At 34.7% G+C, this 20,938-nt stretch overlaps 2 protein-coding genes across 2 annotated transcripts; both read right to left on the bottom strand.

Moving 5' to 3' along the window:
* Window positions 1-2,841: 2,841 nt before the first annotated feature.
* Window positions 2,842-10,084, bottom strand: LOC137401142 (homeobox protein SIX6-like). Its single transcript, XM_068087516.1, has 6 exons — window positions 10,000-10,084; window positions 8,891-9,072; window positions 6,427-6,590; window positions 5,991-6,101; window positions 5,277-5,399; window positions 2,842-3,870 (listed from the first exon to the last, which is right to left on the bottom strand). The coding sequence occupies exons 1-6, from the start codon at window positions 10,073-10,075 to the stop codon at window positions 3,690-3,692; spliced, it is 837 nt and encodes a 278-aa protein (XP_067943617.1). The 5' UTR covers window positions 10,076-10,084; the 3' UTR covers window positions 2,842-3,689.
* A 5,295-nt stretch (window positions 10,085-15,379) lies between these two features.
* On the bottom strand, window positions 15,380-19,935 carry LOC137401144 (DNA-directed RNA polymerase II subunit RPB9-like). The gene is made up of 4 exons (XM_068087518.1): window positions 19,807-19,935; window positions 19,320-19,374; window positions 16,967-17,040; window positions 15,380-16,074 (listed from the first exon to the last, which is right to left on the bottom strand). Exons 1-4 carry the CDS (start codon window positions 19,875-19,877, stop codon window positions 15,885-15,887), a joined length of 390 nt encoding a protein of 129 aa, XP_067943619.1. The 5' UTR covers window positions 19,878-19,935; the 3' UTR covers window positions 15,380-15,884.
* Window positions 19,936-20,938: the final 1,003 nt, after the last annotated feature.

Below are 20,938 nucleotides of genomic sequence, written 5' to 3'. Positions count from 1 at the left end.
TGACTCACAGTAACTAAAATTGAAAAAGCAATATGCGAAGAATGATAAGGCTGAAGAGAAATAAACTGAGACTCAGCAAAAAAATTTACAGAGAGACAATACAGCGAGTAAGTTTTAGAAATAAACTCTGAAAAATAGACTTTACAATAACACAAAAATTCAGGTTATCCACAATTACACTAAAATCTGACAGCGATGGAAATCATTATTTGAGTTTGTTTGATAAGTGAGTACACCGAGTACAGTACCTAACTCAGGTTTCAAGTATAGCAGTAACTCACAAGTTTTAGTAACTCAAGTAGAGCAACCAAAAACTCCATCTCTTGTTACCTTCACTAACTTAAAGACGCATTTTCCGCTTTCTTTAAAAAGTTTCTCTACGTAAAGTGATGGCGTGAGGCATGATTCGACAGAAACAAGAGTGCAGCTATCTACCGACTAAAGACAGCGCACAAACTGTGTGTTAAGAGTAATATGATTTATAGATCAAAGACATGGCTCATTAGTAAAAATTCATAGCTCATATTGCTTGAGTTCGTACTAATCTCAAAATGAAATAATTAAACATTCCTTAAAAGTTGCAATAAATTAACCAGTGTCTGATGATGTTTTGTTTCTCCATCAGGGATGCTCGCAACCCTAAGGAGTGTAAGCTGTTGTTCGAAGGAAAGGGGGGGGGGGTGCAAGAATGAATTGTGAAGACAAAGAAAGTGAATCTTGTTGCAACAAGTTCACTTTCTTCATCTTTCTATTTTTTCGTCGATTTGGACTTGCTGGCAACCTTTCAACAAGTCCAAATAGCAAATAATTGCGACAATTTGTGTATACTCACTGTATACTCACGAGGAAGCACATTTCAATCAGACAATAGCGGAGGACCGGCAGGCAAAATGTCAAAGACCATAAAGTGAGTTGTTTTCATATGTTACTGATGAGTGAAAACATTAGACTCTTAAAATGACCTTCTAATAACATATTGTTTGTATAAACTATATTCTGAATATGTCAGTATTTTATTAGGTTGTGAGCCTTTTTATATTCATTTGAAACAAGAGGGTACAAGATCCCTTTTGTCAGTTGTAGAGAGATTGGCGATGAAAATGAATAAAGAAGCACCAGTCTAAGCCTCAGACTACCCGACAATAAACTGGCCCTTCACAAAAAATCATTGCAAAAATGAACATTTTTTCATGTTGCAAAAAAGTTACTAATATTTATGCTTGGTATGTAATTTAAAACCTGCTGTCAGTAGAATTAGCAAAAGATTTCTCTTTTACAAATGAGAATCTTTAAGCTACTAAAATATCTTGATCTAGTGGCTCAGAAAGAGGCGAACTGGAGCTGTTCCTCCATCCAGAAAGTTTGCTATCTCCTAGTGAGCCAATGGCTGAATTCTCATACAAACTTATTTAAAATAAACGGGCTGGTGATTGGCAGTGATTGTGTCTGTATGCAAAGCTTACGACAGTGGGAATATGCTTGCATGCCCACACACCACTGTACTGGTGGACTCTGATTTACTCCTTTTACTTTAAGATTTTATTGTATACCAATATTGATTTGTATATTAATGCCATTTTATATTTGCAACATAAATTTAGATTATTCACATTTTTTGTTCTTTTCACCAAAGGTACTCATCTCTATGTGAGGGGATGAACTGCTCTTGAATGTGATTATGGTTATGGTTGTTAATATGTTATATGGTTGATATGTTATGGTTATGGATTTGGTTATGGCTGAGTAATCTGGCTCAGCACACTTCCACCAATCACATCTATACTTTTACCAATCACATCCACACTTCCACCAATCACATTCATACTTCCACCAATCACATCCACACTTCCACCAATCACATTCACACTTCCACCAATCACATCCACTTTTCCACCAATCTCATTCACACTTCCACCAATCACATTCACACTTCCACTAATCCCATCCATACTTTACCAATCTCATCCACACTTCTACCAATCACATCACAAATTCTTTGAACCTGTTGCCATATTCCAAACCTGCTTTTTCAGCATTTGCGTTGCAGGCTTCCGAATCCTACACAAACCCTATCCAGAATATTTGTATTTATCATTCCACACATATGACAAAGATTGTTTTTTATTCCGTGACAAAAAAACATACAATGTCCACCACCGTAAGTTTCCCTTTACAAACCTTCTGTTACTAGAATCTCCAATTCACTATCCAGACTTCCGTAATACTGTTAGATCACTCAACAATTCCTGACTTCTGTCTTTTGATTTTTGTTTTGGCAAGTAATGAAAAACATCTTTTCGTTGGTGATTGATTACTAACGCCAATAAAAATTGTACATGTATACAAGCTACCCAAATCATTCACTGATAAAACTTAAATACCAATAATTCAGTCAATTGAGTTCAAACCTTCACTGTATGCAAATACAACTCAAATGTTTACCTAAAGACTACCTGACAGTTATTGATTTGTTAACATAACTTGATATTTGTTTGTTTTGCTAAAAGGCTTCTATGGCTTTTAACAGTTTTTGGTTAGTAACTATGTATAGAATAGCCATAGAACAATATATTTAACTGTTGAAAAGCCTGATGATAGTGTGAGAAGTTGTTCTACCATGACTAAACAATCCCCTTTGGCCCAGACAAATTTGAAAAAAGGATGTTTTCATTTTATTCTAAAATTCATCAACATATAACTCGGGAATTGAATTTTCTATTTTAGGAAATGTATATGAGTGTCTCACTTAATGGTCTATTGCGTTATGTTTCTAGCGGTTATCAACTCTCACCAATATTCAAACACATTTGAAACAAACTTTCAAGAAAGCAATTTGTTAACAATAAACAGTAATTTATTGATCAATATGTATGAATATCTTTAGATCGATTATGACGATAAAACCAGCATATTGAATAATTACATAGAAAAATGACAGACTGATTGTCGAGGGCAATTCAAGAGAAGTAGAAACTATGGCTAGGCTAAATACAATACATAACATCACAATCACACGCTGTGTTTTCACTCTAGAACCAGAGGCCAAGGTCTGCCTACAGACACCTCTTATTCATTGGCAGTTTGTGAATGATGAAACATGATATAACCTCAACAGAAACAATACTTTGACAAAAAAACCTTTTTTCCATCATCAGGGAAACAGTAGTGACCTGACAAGCTGCTAACATAACACTGCTCCATGACTTACATAAACACAAAAACATTCTAGGCTTCAGCATATTCTGAAGCTGCTCTAAGAGGTGACTGGTTGGTTTAGAAAAGACACCGCACTCATTCTCACATTTCATAACAAAATAAATATCACTCTTACATATTGACTACAAGAAATGACTAAGTTTGTACAATAAAAAAGAACTAGTAGTTATCTTCACCTGTCATGGGAATTCTCCCGATGTCAGCTAACACAATATACAAAATATGGCAGAAAATTAATACATAAAAATATGATACATTGAGTCCAAAGTTCCCTTGAGCCTTGCTTCAGGAATGTATAAAACATATAGTACAATATAATATCATCAGGGTAAATTCAGCGTATTTGACTGGAATAACTAGTTCACTGTTGAAAAATAGATTATTTTATATTTTTAAAACCCTAAGAAATATAAAAATTTGTTTTGTTAAGAAACATTTGGGTTGAAATTCGAATACAGTTGTAAAAGTAGGCTTTAACACTGTAGATGTGAAGGATAACCTGAATGGGTTACAAATCCCTGCTGAGGATATTGCATAGGAGGCCTGTAGCTAATGTCCATCATTTTGCGAGAAAAATCATGATCTCGGTCTAGCATAGGATATCCCATGTGTCCAGCCATACGGTACTGATTTCCATCACCTAACCTCATATCTCTGCAAAATGAAAACAAAGTTATAAATTTTAAAAGTTCTATTTGTATAAGTGCTGATTTTCAACTATAGAATTAGATAGAGAATCTTGTTATGCAGTTTTGGCTAAGCAAATAACTTTAATGACCATTGAACCTTTAATGTCTTCACGGATGTTGAGGTCATCTTGTTAGCATCTTGTGATGTTTACATGCATGGCTCTATTGTATTAGTTCTGGGGCATGAATCAATGAGTCAGTGATAGAGAAAGATTCTTTCGCCACAACAAACACAAAATAAGTCACGAATCCGCGCATCAATTTTGTTAATTATTAACAGCTTCGAGTCATCCTTAATTATTTTAAAAAGTGGTGTAAGAATTCAAACAATGCGACAAACCGATTCATTGTGAGCTGAGCCTTCAATATTCATTTTATGGTTTTATAGGATAATAAAATGTGGTGAAGGCTGATGCATGACTACTCTAAAACTTTTTGTTTTGCTAAATAAAACACAGCAGTTCACATTGAGAAGACTCAATACACCGGGCCTGGCTGGTCGAAGCGATGATAAAAGGCGATTGCTTTGTTATTCATGTCAAAAGCTTTTCTGTACTTCATTGTATGATATTAATACGTTAGGCACCAGTATATACATGCGCAGTCTCTGTTTTTGAAATGCGATCAAGCATTTGTTACGCTGCGCTAATTTGCTATCAGCGTAAACTGCCTGATCGTTTTACAGGGTGGCAATCGGAGAGCTGAAAGCAAATCTACAGTGGAAGAGCTGAGATTGGTGTTCAATGACACAATAGCGCCTCTTCCTTTCGAGCTATTAGTTATACAGAACACAACAGGGTAATATTGCTGGAATGTTAATAGAAGATAGTTACAAATAAATGACTGCCGTTTGAATAGCGTTTAGATGAGAGAGATATTACCCAGACAATCAATTGTCCGAGGCGACATTTCTGTGGCAGACATAAGACACTCATAACTATGGATACTAGGTCATCTCCGTGATATGTACCTCTAAAAATGTTTCGATGACCCACAATTTCTGTCAAAAAGATAAAAACTCCGACTGCACCTTATACCAGACACCAACACCTTGCCAAAGCACATTACAGAACAGAGTTATGCAAAAGAAGCTTTTTATTTTAATACCCATAATTTACTTTACATCTTTAACTTTTGTTACTGTCTTATGGTATAATTTGTATTGACCTCTGATAATAAGGTTAATATCTATTTAAAACATAAATATCTCACTATAGAAGTGGATGTGTAAGTGTTCTTATTTCCGCTTGATTCTAGCAATGCATCGAGATTTAAAACAACACATATACCCTTGCGTCTCTCAATTATTAGGCTTTTTTTAAAGCAAAAAATGAGTATGGAGAGAGAATCTATGTATAGTGAGCTACTTACGTCGGGCAGGGCATTGGAGGTGCCCTATCTCTCTGACGCCTGTTTTTAAACCAATTGCTAACTTGTGTTAGGGTCAGTCCTGTTTTCTTAGCTAAACTCTTCTTTTCCTCTGGTGTAGGGTATCTGAAATGATTGTAATAGTTTTAACTCATCCATAACATCTGTTATTTATGTCAAGTCTAGCTGTGACACCTGTCAACCTGTAGGTTTGTACTGGCATACAAGTAGAAAAACCATCTGTTCGGATGACCACTGCGCCACTAGTTCAGAAAACTTGCTCATTACAATCAGATGAGGGTAACCTACGCAACATCAGTGTAATGGTCAGCCCAGCAGAATAGATAAAATAGGGGCTCTGTGAAAACCAAATCCTTCTTGTAAAAGCTGGTTATAACTGTATCTGCATAGCAGTTTTATTAATAAAGATGTCAGCCAACTCTATGGTTAATACCAAAATATTTGGATGAATCGATGATGAGCATAAATTTTTAGATAGCTTTTGAATACACGCTCAAAGGATTGAAGAGGTCTTTAACAAATGGCAGTCTATAAAATTAAAAATCTAAAAATCTAAATTTAACGTTGTATAAGGGTTTTTAAAATAGGTTTTAAAATAAACCTGATATTCTATTTAAACTTATCTGCTTATCCGCAATAATATAATAATATCAAAACAGAAATAAAAATAAAATGGTTTAAGGAAAGTGGACCGACCTGTTTATTTTATAACACTCTTTGAGGGCTTGTCTAGACTTCTCCTTGAAACAGTAAACAGTCTCTTCTCCATCCCAGATAGATTTAGGAAGAGGATATTTTCGTCGTATTCTAAAATTTATTAACGTATAACTAAGAAGTTGAATTTTTAATTTTAGCAAATGTTTTGTATTTTTGCAAATATTGTAAAAACAATTAATATGTATTATATATTATATTATATTAATATATATAATTATATATTATATATTATTATATATAATATGATATTATATATAATTATATATAATAATATAATATATACAATATTATATTAATATGTATTCAGTAAAAAAATTTGAGTTATATAAATAATTATGTGTTTGCCAGTAAAAATATTCTAGAATGCTTAATAAGAGAAGTAAATTATGATATATAGCAAGTAAACTCTTGTAACCTGTATTTGTCAACGGCTCCAAGAGGTCTCCCTCTGATCTTTGCAGCCTCAACATAGTGAGCCTTGTACCACATTTGCTGGAGCACTTGATGGTTGACTGAGTCAAAGTTGTGTCCTTCAAGTATTGTATAAAGGTCCCGGAAGTCTGATCGATGGAACGCAACCTGAAAGTAAAGATTCATTTATAGTTCACTGAAAAGTTTGGGCTGTTCCTAGGCAGAATCTTTCAACACAGTGAATGTAAAATGTTTCTTCATTGTCGGATTCAAAAGGTGATTTTGTTTAGCTTTTCAAACTTACAAACAAGACAAACAAACGTCGCGTGGTTTATTGCTAAGACAACCTAGCTTGAAGCATGTTTTCTAAAGAACTAAACACAATTATGGCTATTTCCTATAACACAAGCCTTGGCTAAACATGGCTGTAGGTGTATGAAAGACAATAGAGGAAATTCTTCTCGCAATGCACCTCATCATTCATATGAGACGTCCGGATATTATACTCAATACGAACAATGCCTTAGAATACGTCTAATTGCACTAGTTTGAACAAAAATTGCAACTTTTACATCTAAGGGTAAATAAATCTGAACTCGAAACAAACAGATCCTCATTTCCTGCCGAACATTACAAATCACGGCAACCGTAGGGTTAATTATTTGGTCAGCTCACAAATACACACAACTCAAACAGCCCAAGGTGTGGAGCGACGGAAAAACAAACCATTTCATACTAATACAGCTGCATAGATCAAACAGAAGCCTTTCGCTGTACCAACACTGACTCAAATTCTTCACATTTCGTCCTTGTGCAAATAATTATTGAAAATGCAAAGCAAATAGTAAAATAATCGACCTGTTTGTATTTTTGTATCAGAATAAGCTGAAGTTGTTGGAGTGTAGCTAGTTGCTGCCGAGGGCAGTGGCAACATTTAGATACTATATTGATACATATTGATACTCGCAAGAGAATATAAAACGAAGAAAATTTCATGCAGTGCAAACAATTATGAGTGCTGCACAGGTGGGCTGACACAAGGCAGCTGCCAGCAGCTGGACATTTGTATAGAAAAGAAATATGATTTTGGTCTGCCAAAATATTTAATAAATACTTCAGGCATGTTACTGTCAACAAGCCGTCTCTCTCAGGCTCGAGTTGATTGCTTTTCATCACAAAATAAAAAATGCAGCCGGAATCTACAAACTAAATTTTGATTGCGCTGACCAAAAGCTACATTAAACCGTTACAGGGGGCTCCTTGAGATGATTTTATCAGTCAATTTTAGACCCATTTTTAAAAGAGTGCAATATGAAACCAACTTAAACAAATGTTTAAAGTATTATTATTTCCTAATAGTTCCATGTCATTCGTTTGGTTATCTATTTACCTAGCAGCCTATTTCATGAGTTGACACTTTCCTAGGCGTGATTACATGACGAGATGAAAGCACGAGCGTAAAGGCTAACTTTTTAATTCATTATGAAAATAAAAATTTTTAGCAGAAAAAAATGAACTACAAACATATGAAATTGGTCTTAACGCTTGAATACAAATGACTGCTATTTTTTCTTTACTATTTGCCCAGTCGCCTTGCCTAGTGTATCGACTTAATTGTTCAACTAATGGGTATTTACTTAATAGCAGAATTGACAAAAGCACTCAGTAACTGTCAACCTAGTGACACCGCTGTTGGTTACCGACCGAGGAGCAGCAAACATCCGAGAGAGAATAGTGCCATGGGAAGGACAAACAGATGATCAGCAGTTTTATAAAGAACCCCCCAGAAAGCTTTTAGCGCATGATGTCACTTTCACTAAAATGGCTAATATTTGGTACCGCTTCAGGCCCCTGACTATTAAATAGAAACAAATACGCTCATGTCACAAGTTTTCTGTATTTCCATGGTTTCATGCCGTCAATTAATCTAATCGAAAAACACCGTGGTTTTTCAATATTACATCTATGTTAACTATCCCTTTTTTGAGTACGTAGTTAGTTTATTATTTTTATTAAAGAATTTATTCTCATTTTTATAAATTACTTGCTACTTAGATAATTCATGATCCATCCCAAGATGGTGGCGAAGCATAAAAAATTTCTTTACAAGCTGTGCTCATCAATTCATATGTCATATGACTGCACCAGCTGCCCTCCATGACACCGCATGACATTTTGACATGATTGTAATGGCTGGGTGGTCGATGGCAGTAACATAAATTGTTGGAAAATGACAATCAATGAGCTCATACTCATCTGAAGACATGCCACAACTGGATTTGTTCAAAGTCTAATAAATGTAATATTTTACATGAAAATCAACTATTTTAATGAAAAACTGTTCAAAAAACTAACACAAATGCAGTTGCTTCCTCTCTACTATACATGATTCAAAAAGCATAACTTCTAACAAAGGCAGAATCGAGAAGTCTTTCTGAATAGTTCAGACGGATAGAGAAGTTACTCACTACGGCTCTAGCTTTCAGTACAGATTCATTACTTCTCAAAAGTTCACTCGGTGGCAGAGACCAGAGGAAGCGACTCAATCTTTCCACGTCACCGGACTGTTGGAGGGCCTCGCAGACGCAGGCTATCTGCTCAGGTGAAAAACATACTGGCTCTCCGTCTTGTGGTACTCTACCGACAGGATCTACATAAAATATAATTACTGTGCTGAGATTATAGCGAAAGGAAAACGATCATTCAACAAACCGAACTTCTGTTTGGACAGTAACGGAAAGATAATAAAATTGAACTCTCAATAAAATGTGAGCCCAAAATAGACCAGATTAAGAATGTCAACCAGAAAACCTGTGGTGTGTATTGAAATAGTTCAATACACAATGATCAATGATCTGGATCAATGAAACAGAGATGTGACATCTATCAGAAACAAAAGCAAACATAAAAGTTTAGAAAAGTTGTGAAGTTTGTAAATTGTATCATAGATGATTCAGCAGCAAATTTTTACAAGCTTGTGTAGATTATATCGCTAGCTGTAGCATAAGCGGATGAGGGTGAGTTTGACAGCCCTCACTTCAGACGTTGCGTGTAATAGAAACTTTGCTAACTTGCACTTGCACTTGCACTTGCACTTGCAACTTGCACTTTGAAAAGTGAGATAAGCATCTGATGACTAGCTATATGTCATTGCAGACTAGTAGAGCTGTTGCCACTGAGACTCATTGTAGCAAATAGTGGTATTTTATGCTTAATACAGCTTTCCAGAACATTCATGTTTAAATGGATAAATTAGAATGTGTTGCGAAAAATATATCACCATTAGCAAGATGCTAAAGATATCGATGTGAAAAGGTTTTATAACAAATCGTTGAAGTACAGGCCAAATAGGAGTTGTTTAAAAAGGGCACCTGTGGTAGGTATAATAGTAAAAATGACACAAATAACATTAAAAATGTTTTTGATTGCTAAGCTGGAGTCCAATATAAAAACAATGACGTGTGAGCAGGAGAAGAATTGAGAGATAGACATAAGGTAAACAGAGGAAAAGAAACATATTGAGAGCTATTTGGCAAAGTAAAGAGTGATGAGAGAATGTAAATAATCTTATACTGACCTTCAAGCTTGGGGCTCTTCAGCAGTGGACTACCGATGTTACTTTCATCGCTGCAACTATTGGTGGATAAGGGCATTTTGCGACCTTTCTCTTTTCTGATTGTCTTAAACTAGTACAATCGCTTTTTATACCTTGCTGATATCACCTCGATGAAGTGTTTTCACTTTGATAAGACGGGTTTCACTTTGATTGTGGTTGAAAGACGAGTGGACAATGTTCGGGTACTTGACACGTGAGTGGATAAACTCAATAGGATACTATTGGCTACACGCTACAGAAGGCTAAATAAAGCGAACGTTATTTGTATATAGAAGTGACAATTGGCAGCTCCTTCAAGAATAGTGAAGTAGCTTCTCACACCGTATGATCTTTTTACAAGTTTTACAAAAGAAAACCTTTTTAAAACTTTGAAAGGTTTTACGAAAATTTCTTTTTTCTTAACTCGTGGAACAAATATTTAGCAATGATGAATTTGAAACAAACATGGAGATAGATTTTGTCAAACCCTCATATACAAGAAATTCATACAAATTAGCAGCTCGCGTAATAACAAAAAGGCTTTGTATGTAGATATAACCTTGTTACGTCATTGGGAATCATCAGAAAAATAATGTTTTTCATTACATGCCAAGGGAAAAAGCAAAAAACCTTTGAAAGTGATTACTCCATATATTTTTAATCAGTAAACAGGGGGAGAATATTCTAGCATAGACTTCAGGAAGTTTATTTTCAGAATTTTTTGGCAGGTGTATGTCCTGTATGAGCATTTCTAGGATATGTATATTCATTTCCATTTTTATAAAACCATTGACCACATTTGCTAGTTCCGCATAGATAAGCACAATAGAGTGTGTTTCCTTTGTTGACCGGACGAAAACATCCTCCTTACAATTCCACGAACCTAGTCTATGGGCATGTCATTTGATACCATTATAAAACTTGCATCTTAATCTTTACAAATATAAAGACAATAACAAATATTATTGCCAGCGGCACTTTTTGTGGCCGAGAGAGAAATAACACGATGGAATGCCAGTATACGCTTTTGCAATTTTTGATTTTTAAGTTTTCGAATTTATTTTTTAAAATGGTTAGTGAGCCATGATGGGAATGAGTAAATATATTCAAAAGCAATGAAAAGGCACCAAAGAGACGAGCCGACCTGCCCTGATACCAATCTGTATTATACACAAGAGACACGGGAGGAATGCATTGTTCAACTTACTGGCACAATTGGCACTATGAAAAACATGCAAAGCATCCTTCTGAGGTCTGAACTATTGAGCGTACAAAAGTGAACTATCAATAATAGTATCAATAAAATAAATAATAAATAGTCTCATTACAAATATTAGTGATAGCAAATCTGGCAGCAATTTGAATAGTAACTTTATAACATTCTTCCATGAATTTAAACTAGTAAATTAAGGCCCTAAACTATGGCCTTAAAAGAAAGTGTTAGCAGAACGCCTTAAAATATGTTGATGCGACCATATTGCATTTTTATTTGATCTTTGAATTTATTTCCCAGACCAATGCTGACAAAAGCAACTCAGGCCATGTAGAAAAAACAAATAAAATAACGACATGATAAACCACTAGTTTTAAAAATGAAATGCTTATGATGTAAGGATGCTCTAGATGTAGGATGGGTTAGTTGTTGGTCTGGTGTGCTCGGTGGTTTCTGTTTGTGGAGTGTAGCTATGAAGTGAGTGGTCGGACACCTAAACTAGGAAACAATCGTATTTCGACCAAACCTTCAAAATTGTGGTCAAATAGCTAATAAACTAACAGTTATATATTTATATCTGAAAACACAAACTTGTCAACTTCTCAGGCTATAATAAAGAGTGTAGCCTATGCTGGCGCGTACCCAAAGCCTTGTATAACGATGTGTAAGTTTCGCAGTATTTGGAGTTAGAATACAACTAGCTCATAGGCTGACCTGTTACCTCAGAGCTCATAAGCGAGTAAGAGAGATGACAATAGATAGAGGGGACGATATAAAAGCACTGCGGCGCCTCAGCCTTCACCTGACGCTACCCCTTTTGTGAAGAGTTTCAAAGAGGCCTTGTGATTTTTAGTTAACCTCGTATAAAGCGTTTTGTGTCAAGCCATAGGAATGATGCATGATGTAAATTTTGTAATATACAAATCAGTTTTCTTTAGAGGGCTGAGAAAACACCAACCATGACGCCGACCGTCTTTTGTTGTTATTTCTCTGATAATTGTGTGCAATGCGTATGAATGCCTAGGAATTTATTACTAAACAAAACTGGGTATCATAACCTCTGCGCAGTGAAACAGCTCTATTTATTGACGACAAAGCATATTCACCGACCTCTGATCAAAGATTGTGTGAAACTCAGCATCTCGAATTTATAATATTCGCATTTAACAAACAGATAACAACATCCTTTTATTTGTGCTCATATCATGAATGTCTCTTTAAAAGAGCTTTGACCCACTCATTAATCTCGCAACCCTAGTTTGACACAAACTAAAAATAACCATTATTACTCCTACAAAAGACTGACTTTAATATTATGGAGGAGCTTGGCTATGTTTTAGATAGTTGCTGATTTATGATTTATTTTCATCAACAAAATTAGTTGAGCAAAAGAAAAAAGCTGGAAGAGTGATGAAGCCTATAATACGCAATAGCATAGCTAGTCGTGGCGTTGGGCTTGTCGTCATCGGTTTTATTCACATGTTAAAAGATACAACATGAGTTCTCTCTTGAAACTGGTCGCCTTATCTATGCCTTTAATAAACTTAGGGAGTTCATTCCAAAAAATGGCTTGCTGGAAATCCACCCTGCAATGGCCTGCACGGGAAGAAGATTGTGGGAGACTTAGACAGGAATTTAAGAATCGGGTTTGATGTATTGTGCTGTCGGAAATGCCTTCAGCTTTTATAGTCAGCGATTTATAAAAGACAAAACAAAACTTTGAGAAAAGCTTTTGCGGACATAGTAGCATGTAGTTTAGTTTGCCTGAGCTGAACATAACAACCAAACTTTCAGCAAACAGTTCAGTTTTAAGATCTTTACCATAACAATGTCTCTAAGACACTTGAGTATTTTCAGCGGCGCTGGTTAGTTGCATTCTCAATTGCGGTTCAAACGAGAGCAACAAAGGGAAATGCTTCACCACAGCCTGGTGCGAGCGGTAACCATGGAAAAGGCGGCAAGTGTTTGTGAAGCGATTGTATGTTGTCTTTCAATGACAAATTGTTTGCGGTGTTGCGTTAGTCAGGTCAACAAAGGGGCATTTCATACCAAGTAAACCAGTTATGATTGCTGCTCGGTCAGAGTGTGGAACCTCTATCTAGAGATACTCAACTTTAGCATTGATCTACCTCTGACTACGCATTCGGTAACAGGAGGGCTTTTAGAAACATCCTTGGAAAGTTGACTTCAATTTTGATTTACTGGATCAGCCACTAGTACACACATCGTAGTCAGCTATATGACAACCTGAAACTAACCATACTAAATGATATTTCTATGAATAGCCACTATTTCATACTAAATGATATTTTTATGAATAGCCACTATTTAATACTAAATGATATTTCTATGAATAGCCACTATTTCATAATAAATTATATTTCTATGACTAGCCACGAACCCCTACTAAATAATATTTCTATGAATAGCCACTAACCAATACTAAATAATATTTTTATGATTAGCCACTAACCCATACTAAATAATATTTCTATGAATAGCCACTAACCCATACTAAATAATATTTCTATGAATAGCCACTATTTCATACTAAATGATATTTCTATGAATGGCCACAAACCCATTCTAAATAATATTTCTATGAATAGCCACTATTTCATACTAAATGATATTTCTATGAATAGCCACAAACCCAATCTAAATAATATTTCTATGAATAGCCACTATTTCATACTAAATGATATTTCTATGAATAGCCACAAACCCATACTAAATGATATTTCTATGAATAACCACTAAGCCAAAACTACATGATATTTCTATGAATAGCGACTATTTCATACTAAGTGATATTTTTATGATTAGCCACTATTTCATACTAAATGATATTTCTATGAATAGCCACTAACCCATACTAAATAATATTTCTATGAATAGCCCCTAACCCATACTAAATAATATTTCTATGAATAGCCACTATTTCATACTAAATGATATTTCTATGAATAGCCACAAACCCATTCTAAATAATATTTCTATGATTAGCCACTATTTCATACTAAATGATATTTCTATGAATAACCCCTAACCCATACTAAATAATATTTCTATGAATAGCCACTATTTCATACTAAATGATATTTCTATGAATAGCCACAAACCCATACTAAATGATATTTCTATGAATAGCCACTAAGCCGTACTACATGATATTTCTATGAATAGCCACTAAACCACACTAAACGTTATTTCTATGAATAGCGACTATTTCATACTACTGTAAGTGATATTTTTATGATTAGCCACTACTCCAAGGCAGATGAAAACAGAACAACCAGTGAATATATCTACATGTGATTCATAAAGAATGACTCTAAACTAATTCAGGTGTTGTAAGCAGTGCGAGAGGAAGACATAGAAGTGATTAAAATCCCAGGCACGCAACTGTAACATAATTGTAGAAGCGAAAAATACTTTTTAATAGAGATAACACCACCCAAACATATCAAGATTCTGAGGCGCATAGATGCATGAAAATATCACTCACAGCCGGCTACTGGCAGCCTCTTTCTAGAAAAACATTTACATTTTTGTTCAGATGGTGTCACAAGTATAAAAAATCCTTTCAGGTCATCAGAGTGAGCTAAACTAAAGTAATCTTTCCTATAATAGAGCTATGTCCATCTGTTTGAAGTCACACTACAAGCGTTAAAAGAAGATGCATCCCTCAAAAACTGAACCCTGGTATTTTGATTTATAGTCTACCGCACTAACCGCTACACCCCTCAGTCACATTGCACCTTCATGGAGTAATCAGGGACATACTCATGATGATCTCTCATGGTGCACACTCCTGCCAAGCATACTAGTTTATATACCAGTATGTATAACAATGCTCACACCTTTACAAAAAGAGAGCCTTCAAGGATGTACAATTCTAGCGTAGCTATAGTTTGTGAGAACACAAATCTCAAAGCAATGATTTAAGCAATGGTGTATAAAGCAAATGTTGTCATCTTTTAGATTCTATGCAGCCTGAAATGTTTTTGTCTTCCTATTGAACGAGAAAGTCAAAAAAAGCAGCAGCTAAGCTTGTAGAACATTCTATTATTGTTCTCCAAGTACTTTAAAGTTCTTATGACTGACTGTAACAGCATTAAAAACATCAGCAGGTAGCCAACCAAGCAGTCAAAGGCATACTGGTTTTATTAGATGCATATACTAGAGTTTATCATGAAACAGAAAGAAAAGACAACTCACAAACATAAGAGGGCATCCTTTTCTTTTAGCGGTACCGAGACAACATCACCGAAACACATTTGGTATTACTTATAAGGCAGCAACTAGCAACTGGTCTTACACAACAATTTTCATCAAATAGTTTTTATAATTTCAAATCAGCAAATTTAGACGTATTCAAAGTTGCATATATTATAAACTTTATTTAAAGCTTATAATGGAATAATAAGCATATTATTGCATACATACTTGTAGCTGAAGCAAGTATATGTGAAAAAAAATGAAACAAGATATCAAGAGAAGACAACACACTGAATAAAATAGCAGTTTAAGAAGTGCACAGCTAACTTAACTAGCATACGATGATAAAGAAAAAAAGATTTTTGACCGAAGTCCGTCGGCTAAAAGATGACCTTCCCATCACATCCAATGAATAAAAGATAAATCACACCCGCTACTCGGTCCATCTATGGGTGCAGACCTGGTTGGTACAGACATAGTAGAGTCTCATGCCCTCCTCAGCTCGCCGTGTCTGTGACTGGAAATACACTGCCTCCTGGTGCTTGCAAACAGGGCATGGATGATCGAGTGTTCTTGGTAAAGTTGGGTCTGATATCACATCTGCTACTATGCATGTCAACTCACTGCAAACATACAGAAAATGTCTGCCGTTAGATAGAATATATGTAGTAAGGTTGATGAAACTTATCCTAGTACATCCCTGTAGTTAGCCTGAGAGATTACCATGTTACAGCTGAAAACACGTCACAACTAGCCCGTAAGCTAGCTTAAAGTTAAAGCTAGCCTCAGGTTTATATAATGTTACACCTAACACCACAATTTAGTATGGAGTTATAGCTAGCCCCAGATTTACATAATGCTACACATAACATCACATGCTAATCTAGAGTTATAGCTAGCCCCAGACTTGTATAATATTACACATAACACCACTGGCTAGTATGAAGTTATAGCTAGCCCCTGGAAGGTACAATGTTACACTTAACATCACAACTGGGTATGATGCTACCAACACACCCAGGCTAATATGCTTCTCTGTGCTATGGTAAACCCAGACCTACTGACTACATCCATACAGCTAAAAGTAAAGGGTAGAGACCCAAAAGAGAAGCCTACACCCAACCCTCCTGATAAAATCTCACAGTCTCTTAGCTACAGTCAGCAAAGCGCTTGCAAATCTTAGAAACAAGAAGTCTTAACTAAACCTGAGAGTTGTCGGCACCATCAATATAGTAAAAACCAAAGAAGGGAAAACTCCAAAAATTTGAAACAAAAGTAAAGTATTTGACTAAAAACTGATAAACACCCAAAGGTTATTTAGATGTGACAAAAACTCTAGTCTACAAGACCTGCATCAAGTTTAAACTGATAGCTACCAGATATAAGCCATCCGAACTCTTAGGTATCACTCTAACTTTCTACTCTTAAACGATTGACGAGATCGTCTATTTTTTTTACTAGTGATTATCGATCAGTGACAGAGACAAAGGAGAAGACAATGTGATGAGAACTCACTCAACTTCGTGTGTGATCTTATTTACATATATACATGGGTTCTCAGCCTCCTGTCTGTAGTCACAATTTCTGCACTGAAATACAAACGTAATATCTTATCTTATACAATAACTATATGGCAATATTACATCGGTACGATAGAGTATCCATTTAAACATCATTCAATCCTTTTTTCTATACACATTTCTAAACCTAATGAGAAAATCTGCCTTGATCGCACTTTGACCAGAAAACTCCTAATATTGAATGATATATGTGACTATGAGTTTCTGTTTATTTATGTGAAAAGTATATGTATTCTAAATGGCAACACGTAAGTTTTCCTCTGTTAAAAAATTGTTAAGACGCTAATATCGACTAGTTCAGCCAGAAAAAGAAGAGTTCAAGTAAGAAGACATTGTGGAAGATATTGAGAAGCCAGAAGAAAATGAGTCCAAACAAAAGCAACAAACAGAATGCAACTGGTTGAGCAAACGATGCAAATACTTTTGCTCAGAAAATGTTAATTTATATTTCTGCATGTATTATTAATATTGTTTGTTCATGTCACTTGCTTTTGAATATATATTTGTAGCATTTGATAAATTATTATTATTACATCTTATAAATTTGCAGGTTTAAAGCATATTATTTAATAGCATCATTGCCATTATGTAAACACGACTTTCGATGGAACGACACTCATAACTCTCCTATTTCACATAAAAAGCCAGTTTTGACTGCCAACTGTAGCAAAAATATTAATGAATGTTATGAGCTTTAAAGCAACATCGTTAAATATAGTTATAAAATAAATTATGCCTTCAAATGACTACATTTAATCGTTGCTACTAAATATAACACAGACATATCAACAATGGTTGCTATTACGTCATATGGTGTTCCTGAAGAACATTTTAATTGATCACAAAAACACTCGTCTTCATGTCAGATCGTAAACCACATTATGGACAAATCTGAAAACAATGGATATGATTTAGACCTTAGTAACTTCAAATCCGAGTGTAGTTAGTTCTGATGATTGCGACGATTGATCTTCTCAGGTACACCGACACTAAAATTATGGAAACCGCTACGGCAACGACGAAAGAATTAATCATTACTGATGTAACACTATTAGTATTATTATAATTATTGCAAGCATTGTTATAGTTATTCTAAAATTGTTAGTACCATTTTGTGGACACTTTCCTACTGATCACTTTCTACCATGAAGTCGCAAAGATCAAAACATGTGAAAGTGGCTGTCAAATAGGGTTGACGTTCGATTAAAGTGTGGCGCTGTATTTTTCAACCCTCTTCTATAGTGGCGTTCTACTAAAAGTGACGTTCAAATACATGTAACGTTCAAATAGAGGTTTTATGGGACTAAATATTAAAAAATAAAAAACCAGCCAGGTACTGAAAAACTGGAGCTTAGATATATTTTGCACATTATAATTTTAAATGACTGAATGAAAGAAATACAAGAAATTGTTAAATTAAAGCTTGTCCTTAATACTAAAAAGTAGGTTTAAAAGCATTTTGATGTGTTATGCAATAACACGGACATGAGTTAAAAAATCGATTATAAAAAAATCCTAAAACTCGAAAAAATATGATTTTTTTAATTCTTCTGCCCGCCAGTTTTTAATCATGTTCAGGATATCTCAAGCCATTTTTTCAAACAAGAAGTTTTACAAGTTAAACACTTCATCACCTCTGTTTGTACCAAACTCCTCTTTTAACTTGCAGGATAGTAGATGCTTGTGCATGAAATTACTCAATGATGAAAGCTATATATATACAGTATTATCCAGTTATCTAGTAAATTTCCTAAGGCAAATCAGTCAAAACTTGAAAACGTTTTTAATAAAGTAATCATTTATCAATGTCAATCAGACAAAGTAGGCCTATTTTTTGCAGTTAAGCAAAAAGAGGAATAAATTGCAAAATTAATCTATTGCAATCACTAAGAGAACAAATGTAGCAAAACTCTGATTATGCAGATGACTGGCATAAACCAGCAGCACAAATTCTTAAATAGACCTATACGGCAAAAGATTGAAACTGAAAGCGAATTTAACCTACATATAATCATTAGTATAAGACTCAATACCTTAGAGCTGCCCATTAATGTTTATCATAGATAAATAGTTGGTGATATGAAATCAAAGTTTTTGCAAACTACTGTTAGAAAACACGCACCCAGTTTCTAAAATTTCCAATGATAAACATGCAATTGAAAAGTTTACGTTTACGTTTACATACTATGAGCCTACATGGGTCTCCAAACAGAAAATGGAGAAGTTACTCTTAACATATAAAAACAATTGCTGAAGCTATCTAGCCGACTACCATAAATATAGCTTACGGAATAAAGTAGAACTTTGTTCTGTTTATCTTCCTTCGGATAGAGCATGTTGTTACTGAAAGTATAAAACAATACAATAACAATAAAAACAGCTTCAAAGATTTCTAATGTGGCTGGTCAAGTAATAAAACGGTTGATAGGCGAACATCAACAAGCGCATGTTTTGTAGGCGCACCCCCACTTGCAAAATAACACCAACACAGCCAACACAAACAAAAAGCATTTAACCGCCATAAAAGTTGATGCAGACCCTTTGGCTACTAAACGTTTGTCTGAATTTATTACAAATATCGCAAGGAATGCGCTATTTTTCATTGGTTTAGAAAATTAAATACAAAGTTGCATTGAAACAAATAGATACACAAGAACATAAAAAAATCAAGTCCTGAATAAAAACCAAAATGAACTAGTAAGTAGCGAGCAAAAACGACCCATTACAATTTCTAAGAAAACCGGTAGTTTTATCGTAGATGTACTCATTTCCTACCATTCTTGACAAAACTTTATTCCTACAAATCCAGGGCCTTCTTCCTTTGGCTGTTCCAAATAAGAATCCATTTTAGTACGAGAATAAACAAAACGCTGAAAAAATGATCTGTCTATGGCGCAACATGACCGGAAATTAACCTTGATTTAGATTTAATCATAGACTTATAATGATAAATTGATTTATGGTGGTTTTGCTAAAATGGTACTGATGCCGATACATGTACTGAACACTGATAGATTCGGGTTACAGAGATTACGCCTACAAGAGGATTCGGCTATAAGAGGTTTCGCCTACACTTCCTGGAGGTTACGTCTACACTTCCTGGAGGTTACGTCTACAGTTATGGAGATGGTGCATACCATTGTTGAAGAAATGATTGTTGAAGAAAAAATGTAAGAAAAATGGTAAAAAGTAATGCAATAATAGTGTTTTTACTTTACATTGATTGAAAAACATACTATTGATTAAAGTCATCTATCAATCAGAACGAAAATCGTGGAAGTGTCAAATAAAAACAATTTATTATCTCCTTTCCTTTCTTGGCTTTCTTAACGATTACTACCACTGCTACTATTACTACTGGTGGCTGTTCGGAGCCACAAGAACGCTAAGATGTGTGCTTAAAATCTCAAAGCTTTGGTAGATGCTTTGAGTCTGATAAAATCATCACCACCTTAGGGTGGTAGTACCATTCGTTGTACTACGAATTATTATTTATTGATAGTTTGTAATTAATTAATAGTCTGCAACTAACGGTGAACTAGTATTAATACTTCGATATATTGGGCGTTGGTCTGTCTGATTATAGTAATTTACTAGTCAAACGAGTGTAGGTAAATGAATGAGACAAAATAATATGATTGTTTGCGAATAAATAACAAAAAAATAAATAGTTGTTTTATAACTAAATTGTTCCATTCTTCTGGTCACTTTTAATGTTTTACGCATTGCCTTGTTTTAGCTTGCTTTGTAAAACATTGTTTTAGCAATGTCTTATGCATTGCTAATATATACATAGTAGTAATATTATATCTTTGGTATATTATACCATATACATAATATATATTACATATAATTATGTAGTGGTTTTATTATTTTGTGTTGCAAGCAAGGTTGATTGATCGAAAGG

The sequence above is a fragment of the Watersipora subatra genome, chromosome 7, assembly GCF_963576615.1.
Source record: "Watersipora subatra chromosome 7, tzWatSuba1.1, whole genome shotgun sequence".
NCBI lineage: Eukaryota > Metazoa > Bryozoa > Gymnolaemata > Cheilostomatida > Watersiporidae > Watersipora > Watersipora subatra.
This window is presented reverse-complemented; position numbering and strand designations above follow the sequence as displayed.

Bases quoted from the DNA above. Each gene is read 5' to 3' on its own strand.
- LOC137401142 (XM_068087516.1), bottom strand. From the start codon at position 10,075: ATGCCCTTATCCACCAATAGTTGCAGCGATGAAAGTAACATCGGTAGT. The intron at 5,400-5,990 runs GTCGGTCCACTT...CAATCATTTCAG, and splicing joins GAGTGTTATAAAATAAACAG to ATACCCTACACCAGAGGAAA. The intron at 3,871-5,276 runs GTAAGTAGCTCA...TTCATTTTGCAG, and splicing joins CCTCCAATGCCCTGCCCGAC to AGATATGAGGTTAGGTGATG.
- LOC137401144 (XM_068087518.1), bottom strand. From the start codon at position 19,877: ATGGATTCTTATTTGGAACAGCCAAAGGAAGAAGGCCCTGGATTTGTA. The intron at 17,041-19,319 runs GTAAGCTATATT...TTTGTATTTCAG, and splicing joins ACAAAGTTCTACTTTATTCC to TGCAGAAATTGTGACTACAG. The intron at 16,075-16,966 runs GTGAGTTCTCAT...GTATGTTTGCAG, and splicing joins AAGATCACACACGAAGTTGA to TGAGTTGACATGCATAGTAG.